Raw genomic sequence first — 9,699 nt, 5'->3', positions numbered from 1 at the left:
ACACATAAATAACATTAAAGGCTGGATTTAAAAATAGGGTGTCTTTAACATACAAAACTATAAAATTATTCAGAAACTTTCTGAAATCCATTACACATTCAACACTGCACACTATGTCAGTAACATTAGAATATACACTGTTTGTGTTTCTTAGAAGGTTTGGGTTACCCTGCTAGCCTGGTTAGTGTTTCAAGGTACGGGTTGGTAATATATAAATATATATATATATTCAGAAACAGATTTAAATCTTTTAAATCTTAAAGTTTAAAGTCCCCCTGTGGTGTAAATCCAGCGTTTAATGTTGTTTATGTGTCTATGTGGTGTTTAATACGCTTTAAGACACACCATGTGTAAGTTCATAAGTCGACAGCATTGCTGAGTATCTCCTCCTTAAAACTGCAGTGAACCAAAGACAGTCTCAAAAACACGGTTTGAAATCGCTGGTGTTTCTGACGTCACAAACGACCTTGTAACCAATCAGATCAACGTGTGATCGTCAACCAGTGGATCTCTGAGCTGAGTGAGTGAGTGGAGGCGGGGCTCATTTGCATATTCATAGAACCGAGCATACTAAATGAGGCGAGGGTGTCGAGTTACATTCAAGATATTTTAAGACATGAAGGACATTTTTTTTAAATATGTAATTTTGGTGATCAAAGATGAGTTTTAAGGGATACAATAACACTACAGTGGCGGTAGTGTTGGACTGGGTCGGGTCAAGTGGTTTCGAGTGTGTAGTGTGTAGTGTGTGTCCCTGGTCTGACCTGGCGGTAGGTTCCCTCCATCAGTGTGTCCAGGTTGTGCAGTGGCCCCGGGGTCTTGTCTTTAAAGCGGGTCAGCAGCCGGCGCTGGATGGCCCTGAACTGGACCGCTCGCTCCGACAGCAGATCCTGATACTGCTGTGCATCCACACGGAGCTACACATATTCCCACAGGAACCAGGAAACATTACTCAGGGTGTGTTATAATGTCCTACAGTATTCATTAGCGATGTGCCTCCGTATCGCCGCTGTTGGGCGGAAACCGCTACTTTTCAGGAAACAGTAAAAAACACTATATATTTTTAAATAATTAAAGTTGTCAAAGTTGATATTGTGGCTTTATATATGATCAGGCACACACGTGTCATTATAATATTAATATTTTACCTAGATCAAGCTCAAATGCAGTTCTGAGTGTTTTATCCGTCATTAGAACGGCCATGTCTGAGGCAGTAAGTGCATCGAGTTACGGTTTCATCAACTTACATCTTATAAAGTTTATTGTAGCTACACTGTTAAAGACGGCACTGGCTGTGACTCGACGACCAGCGCTAGATTAAGATGATCTTCTCCGCTCCTCAAATACATAAACATTAACCTTTATATATTTATAGTGTTTTTTGAGTAAAGAAAACGCTGTCGTTATTCAAAGAAGCAGTTCTTTTTTATCACTGCATTGCAAACAAGCAGAGACGTGTCTTCATGCATTATAGAGGTGGGCGGAGTTATGAGGTTTGACTGACAGTCCGAGGAGCCAATGGAGTTACGAGGTTTAGTCACGAGCTCTTTTTAATACTATTGATTGGTTTAATATTTTCAAAACTCCTATGCAGACTTAAAGGGTGACCAACAGTTATGATTTATGGAAAAAAACGAGGAACTGTGTATATACGAGGTTTCCGCCCGACAGTGGCTGCATGTACAGCCTGTTGTGTGCCGGAGTGGGCGTGTCCACCTGGAAGTGCTGGTCGAGCGTGTGGAAGTACTCGGCGAGCGGCACCGGCCCACTGAAGCTGTTCTGGAAGTCTGAGACCCCGAGAGAGATGCAGTGCCTCTGGAGACCCTGAACCAGATCCTTCACCACCAGCCACATGTCCTCGAAGCTCTCGCTCTGGATCCTGTAGCGCTCTGAGGAGAGCACACAAACACACACACACACACACACACACACACACAGCGCTATCAGCCCTGTCTCCTGCACCTGTCATTAGCTCATGACAACCGACAAAGATCACAGGCTTCCGCTCATGATGGATGAGAGCGTCAGTGAAGCATGTGTGTGTGTGTGTGTGTGTGCGCGCTCATGAGAGACAGACAGAAGAGAGAGAGAGAGGGACAGAGAGAGAGAGAGAGAGAGAGAGAGAGAGAGGGAGAGAGAGAGAGAAGACTTTCATTACAGGATTTGACTGCCCTCTTTGTTGTGGAAATACTCACTCTTCCCCCTTTATTCCTCAGTTCCCAGCACTAGTTTACAGTGTTGTACCGCATGTCCACTCAGCAGTCAGTCCGATAGCTTTATGATTGGATACTGTCTGATTTGAATGTCATGTGACCTACGGTGTGGGTCGTTCATGAATGCTCTACCGTGGCCCACACCTCCTGCTGTTACAACACTGTGTGTCCGGAAATACTACTCTTTTGTCGTTCTGTTTTTCGCATACTATATAGTATGTGTGTGTGTGTGTGTGTGTGTGTGTACTCACGGGATGTTTTAGAGGCGAGGACGATGACTCTGGAGCCTGTGATGAACTGGAAGCCTAAAGCACTGTCATTATTCTCCAACTTCTCAGAGAAATCTAAAACATAGAAACAGTGAAATGAAGTTCAATACACAATAATGTACAGTAACATGTGTCTGTGTGTGTGTGTGTGCGCATGTGTGTGTGTGTGTCTGTGATTGTCATGTTGATGTGTGTGTGTGTGTGTATGTGTGCGTGTGTGTGTGTGTCTGTGATTGTCATGCGTGTGAGATTGTCATGTTGATGTGTGTGTATGTGTGCGCGTGTGTGTGTCTGTGATTGTCGTGTGTGTGTGTGTGTGTGTGTGATTGTCGTGTGCGCGCGTGTGTGTGTGTGTGTGTGTGTGTGTATGTGTCTGTGATTGTCGTGTGTGTGTGTGTGTCTGTGATTGTCGTGTGTGTGTGTGTGATTGTCGTGTGTGTGTGTGTGTGTGTGATTGTCGTGTGTGTGATTGTCGTGTGTGTGTGTGTGTGTGAGACTGTCAGACAGAGATAGGCTGATAGCGCAGGACGCCGGATCCTCTGTTATCTGACCGCAGCTCAGGCTCACATGATCTCAGACTAAATAACCCTGATAACGGAACGCTGACTCCTCTACACTGCTCTACACTCCTCTACACTCCTCTACACTCCTCTACACTCCTCTACACTCCTCTACACTCCTCTACACTCCTCTACACTGCTCTACACCACACAGGGGCGCTTGAAAATATGCCTTTGTTTCTTCCTATAGATTATTGAAAAACATTGCTGTATTTAAAATATATTTTGTCACTAAGCTGCAGCAGAACATGCCGAACTTCTTAATTGTCATTTACATATCGTGTTTTTTTTATCTATTTCGAATATATAGCTTTCGAGAGCCTGTCTCAAGATGGAGCGGTGTGTGTGTGTTCATCTGTGTGTGTGTGTGTGTGTGTGTGTGTATCTGGCTAAGTTGAACCCATGACTACTCTACTCAGTGTGATAGTAGTGTTGGTAATGGCAGTAAAGGTTATGGATGATGATGGTCGACTGAGACCCTGAGGCGGCGTGTGATGCAGTGTGTTTCTGAACGATTCACCACTAATTCCCAGAGATGTCTGGACTACCTGGAGTTCTGTGTGTGTGTGTGTGTGTGTGTGTGTGGTACCTGGGAAGACGTCGCTGAGGCTGATGGGAGGTTTGTTGGTGTCGATGGTGATCTTGAACTTGCCGTTCTTGAGCGCTGAGGACGGGATACACACTAACCGGAGAGGCAGGACGAACTTACACTGGGACACTCGAGGGATTCCTGGCACACACACACACACACACAAATATATTAAATCAAAACAACATTTTCAGCCAAAATGCCCGAACAGCAGCAGAGGGCTAATGTTTGAGCAATGCAAAGCATTTTAACTAGGCCAATAAACCAAACTGAGCCAGAGAAATCAGAGAGAGAAGTGTCAGAAACAGCACTAAACACACACACACACACACACACACACACACACACACACACACACACACACTTTAAACGTACACGACTCATTCTGGGGAAGATAGGACCCTGCATTTTGCCAATATTCTGCCAAAACAAACGCTTAAATTTGGGGTTTGAACGTTAAAGATTTTAGACATAAATATAATTTTTTAACTTTACAATCTTATCACATATTCTTTTGTTTACAGTACAACTGTAATTTTGAATAGTAATGTATTTCTGTCTTCATTTCTTATATTTAGGCCATGTGTCCACAAGTTTTTTTGCGTCCAATCACAGTGGAGGAGGGGCGGGACTAATAGAATACCGACCAATCAGCACAGTCTGCATCACAGACTCATTCAAACCCAGGGCCAGTGCTAGGCTCAGGAGAGCGCTGGTGTGTTCAGCCAGCTCAACGCCTCACTGGACACATGGCCTTAGAGTCAGAACTACTACTATTGATAATAATTATTGTTATTAGATTGGGTTCCTAATGTGTAGTTAAATTATTGAAATATTCATTTAAAATCTCTGGGGGTTCTTCAAGTAAATGTTTTACATCTACGTATGGCCCTGGTGTGTGTGTGTGTGTGTGTCACTCACCTGCAGGATTGAGCTCTGACACATGTGCGGCAGCAAGAAAGAAGAACAACACAACACTTTATATCAGAGTACACACACACACACACACACGGATCAGACCGATACACACGAGTAGAGTACAGGAAAAACACTGATAGTCATTTCATAAAGATACCAGCTATAAACACTCAAAGTCATGCTTGTCAGATTAATGCATTCATAACCAGATACAACTATAAGAAAAACATTCACACTTTACTTTTAACTAAGATATTCACATTACTGTAATGCAATCGTTTTAAATGTAAAAAAAGCATAGTGTTTAATTGCCAAGTATTTCTACATTATGGTAGTATTTATGTTGATTTATTTAAATTAATAAAAAACTAAAAAGAAAAATGTGTCCAGTACTGAAAATCACTACAGCAAAAGAACAAGATTTTTTACTGTTTCTGCTCACAAAGGCTGTGTTTATTTGATCAGAAATACAGTGAAAACAGTGAAATATTCAAATTCCTGTGATCAAAGCTGAATTTCAGCATCATTACTCCAGTCCTCAGTGTCACATGATCCTTCAGAAATATACGCTTTCCGCTGTTGATTTTAGGCTGAAATGTGACCTGCACCTGTTTTCCTGAGACTCATCCTGAAGCTTTTAGTGAAACCCACGACTGCTCTGACTGCTTTATGAAATATGAGCTATAAGCTGGAAGTGTTTGAGATGCACCTCCGCTCGCAGGTCTAAATGTGGCGTCAGTCTCTCCGCTCCATCTGTGCAAGGCTCAAGTTATCCCTGTGTAAACACCAGTGGCCGTCGACACACACTCCCCTGACCAGCTGACCTCGTCTGCCACGACTGCTCTGTTTACTTAGACATTGCTGGCCAGTAATGGCTGTTCCTCTCTCTCTCACACACACACACACACACACTCCCAAACACACACACACACATACACACGCACACACACATACACACGCACACACACACACACACACACACACACACACACACACACACACTCCCAAAGACACACTCCCAAACACACACTCCCAAACACACACTCCCAAAGACACACTCCCAAACACACACTCCCAAAGACACACTCCCAAACACACACTCTCAAACACACACTCCCAAACACACACTCCCTAAAACACACTCCCAAAAACACACTCCCAACACACACTCCCAAACACACACTCCCAAACACACACTCCCAAACACACACTCCCAAACACACACTCCCAAAGACACACTCCCAAACACACACTCCCAAACACACACTCCCAAACACACACTCCCAAACACACACTCCCAAACACACACTCCCAAACACACACTCCCAAACACACACTCCCAAAGACACACTCCCAAAGACACACTCCCAAACACACACTCCCAAAGACACACTCCCAAACACACACTCTCAAACACACACTCCCAAACACACACTCCCTAAAACACACTCCCAAAAACACACTCCCAACACACACTCCCAAACACACACTCCCAAACACACACTCCCAAACACACACTCCCAAACACACACTCCCAAAGACACACTCCCAAACACACACTCCCAAACACACACTCCCAAACACACACTCCCAAAGACACACTCCCAAAGACACACTCCCAAAGACACACTCCCAAACACACACTCCCAAACACACACTCCCAAACACACACTCCCAAACACACACTCCCAAACACACACTCCCAAAGACACACTCCCAAAGACACACTCCCAAAGACACACTCCCAAACACACACTCCCTAAAACACACTCCCAAACACACACTCCCTAAAACACACTCCCAAACACACACTCCCGACCACACACTCTCCCAAACACACACTCCCAAACACACACTCCCTAAAACACACTCCCAAACACACACTCCCGACCACACACTCTCCCAAAGACACACTCCCAAAACACATTCCCAAACACACACTCCCAAACACACACTCTCCCAAACACACACTCCCAAACACACTCCCAAAGACACACTCCCAAAGACACACTCCCGACCACACACACTCCCGACCACACACACTCCCAAACACACACTCCCAAACACACACTCCCAAACACACACTCCCAAACACACACTCCCAAACACACACTCTCCCAAACACACACTCTCCCAAACACACACTCTCCTAAACACACACTCTCCCAAACACACACTCTCGACCACACTCTCCCAAACACACACTCCCAAACACACACTCCCAAACACACACTCTCCTGACCAGCTGACCTCGTCTGCCACGACTGCTCTGTTTACTTAGACATTGCTGGCCAGTAATGGCTGTTCCTCTCTCTCTCACACACACACACACACACACACTCCCAAACACACACACACACATACACACGCACACACACATACACACACACACTCCCAAAGACACACTCCCAAACACACACTCCCAAAGACACACTCCCAAAGACACACTCCCAAAGACACACTCCCAAAGACACACTCCCAAAGACACACTCCCAAAGACACACTCCCAAAGACACACTCCCAAAGACACACTCCCAAACACACACTCTCAAACACACACTCCCAAACACACACTCCCTAAAACACACTCCCAAAAACACACTCCCAACACACACTCCCAAACACACACTCCCAAACACACACTCCCAAACACACACTCCCTAAAACACACTCCCAAAAACACACTCCCAACACACACTCCCAAACACACACTCCCAAACACACACTCCCAAACACACACTCCCAAACACACACTCCCAAAGACACACTCCCAAACACACACTCCCAAACACACACTCCCAAACACACACTCCCAAACACACACTCCCAAACACACACTCCCAAACACACACTCCCAAAGACACACTCCCAAAGACACACTCCCAAACACACACTCCCAAACACACACTCCCAAAGACACACTCCCAAACACACACTCTCAAACACACACTCCCAAACACACACTCCCTAAAACACACTCCCAAAAACACACTCCCAACACACACTCCCAAACACACACTCCCAAACACACACTCCCAAACACACACTCCCAAATACACACTCCCAAAGACACACTCCCAAACACACACTCCCAAACACACACTCCCAAACACACACTCCCAAAGACACACTCCCAAAGACACACTCCCAAAGACACACTCCCAAACACACACTCCCAAACACACACTCCCAAACACACACTCCCAAACACACACTCCCAAACACACACTCCCAAAGACACACTCCCAAAGACACACTCCCAAAGACACACTCCCAAACACACACTCCCTAAAACACACTCCCAAACACACACTCCCTAAAACACACTCCCAAACACACACTCCCGACCACACACTCTCCCAAACACACACTCCCAAACACACACTCCCTAAAACACACTCCCAAACACACACTCCCGACCACACACTCTCCCAAAGACACACTCCCAAAACACATTCCCAAACACACACTCCCAAACACACACTCTCCCAAACACACACTCCCAAACACACTCCCAAAGACACACTCCCAAAGACACACTCCCGACCACACACACTCCCGACCACACACACTCCCAAACACACACTCCCAAACACACACTCCCAAACACACACTCCCAAACACACACTCCCAAACACACACTCTCCCAAACACACACTCTCCCAAACACACACTCTCCCAAACACACACTCTCGACCACACTCTCCCAAACACACACTCCCAAACACACACTCCCAAACACACACTCTCCTGACCAGCTGACCTCGTCTGCCACGACTGCTCTGTTTACTTAGACATTGCTGGCCAGTAATGGCTGTTCCTCTCTCTCTCACACACACACACACTCCCAAACACACACACACACATACACACGCACACACACATACACACGCACACACACACACACACACACTCCCAAACACACACTCCCAAACACACACTCCCAAACACACACTCCCAAAGACACTCTTTTTTGTTTGGGAGTGTGTCTTTGGGAGTGTGTCTTTGGGAGTCAAAGACACACTCCCAAAGACACACTCCCAAACACACACTCCCAAACACACACTCCCAAAGACACACTCCCAAAGACACACTCCCAAAGACACACTCCCAAAGACACACTCCCAAACACACACTCTCAAACACACACTCCCAAACACACACTCCCTAAAACACACTCCCAAAAATACACTCCCAACACACACTCCCAAACACACACTCCCAAACACACACTCCCAAACACACACTCCCAAACACACACTCCCAAACACACACTCCCAAACACACACTCCCAAAGACACACTCCCAAAGACACACTCCCAAAGACACACTCCCAAACACACACTCCCAAACACACTCTCCCTAAAACACACTCCCAAACACACACTCCCTAAAACACACTCCCAAACACACACTCCCGACCACACACTCTCCCAAACACACACTCCCAAACACACACTCCCTAAAACACACTCCCAAACACACACTCCCGACCACACACTCTCCCAAAGACACACTCCCAAAACACATTCCCAAACACACACTCCCAAACACACACTCCCAAACACACACTCCCAAACACACACTCCCAAACACACACTCCCAAACACACACTCCCAAACACACTCCCAAAGACACACTCCCAAAGACACACTCCCGACCACACACACTCCCGACCACACACACTCCCAAACACACACTCCCAAACGCACACTCCCAAACACACACTCCCAAACACACACTCCCAAACACACACTCTCCCAAACACACACTCTCCCAAACACACACTCTCCCAAACACACACTCTCCTAAACACACACTCTCCCAAACACACACTCTCGACCACACTCTCCCAAACACACACTCCCAAACACACACTCCCAAACACACACTCCCAAAGACACACTCCCAAACACACACTCCCAAACACGCACTTCCAAACACACACTCCCAAACACACACTCCCAAACACACACTCCCCAAAACACACTCCCAAAAACACACTCCCGACCACACAGTCTCCCAAACACACACTCCCTAAAACACACTCCCCAAAACACATTCCCAAACACACACTCCCAAACACACACTCCCAAACACACACTCCCAAACACACACTCCCAAACACACACTCCCAAACACACACTCCC

At 46.1% G+C, this 9,699-nt stretch overlaps 1 protein-coding gene across 1 annotated transcript in view; it reads right to left on the bottom strand.

Moving 5' to 3' along the window:
• Positions 1 to 764: 764 nt before the first annotated feature.
• bbs9 (Bardet-Biedl syndrome 9) overlaps positions 765 to 9,699 on the bottom strand; it is a gene marked incomplete at its 3' end in the record, with an annotated part of 64,970 nt that continues 56,035 nt past the window's right edge. The window contains exons 15-19 of the mRNA XM_056243765.1: positions 4,553 to 4,567; positions 3,632 to 3,772; positions 2,465 to 2,557; positions 1,717 to 1,889; positions 765 to 917 (exon numbers count right to left, since the gene is read on the bottom strand). Of these exons, the coding sequence (XP_056099740.1) occupies positions 765 to 917; positions 1,717 to 1,889; positions 2,465 to 2,557; positions 3,632 to 3,772; positions 4,553 to 4,567 (575 nt within the window). The remainder of the gene's footprint in view (positions 918 to 1,716; positions 1,890 to 2,464; positions 2,558 to 3,631; positions 3,773 to 4,552; positions 4,568 to 9,699) is intronic.

The sequence above is a fragment of the Rhinichthys klamathensis genome, unplaced genomic scaffold (genome assembly GCF_029890125.1).
Source record: "Rhinichthys klamathensis goyatoka isolate OS25496 unplaced genomic scaffold, OSU_Roscu_1.1 h1tg000844l_1, whole genome shotgun sequence".
NCBI classification, from domain to species: domain Eukaryota; kingdom Metazoa; phylum Chordata; class Actinopteri; order Cypriniformes; family Leuciscidae; genus Rhinichthys; species Rhinichthys klamathensis.
The sequence above is the reverse complement of the archived record's forward strand: the minus strand, read 5'-3'. Positions and strand labels throughout refer to the sequence as shown.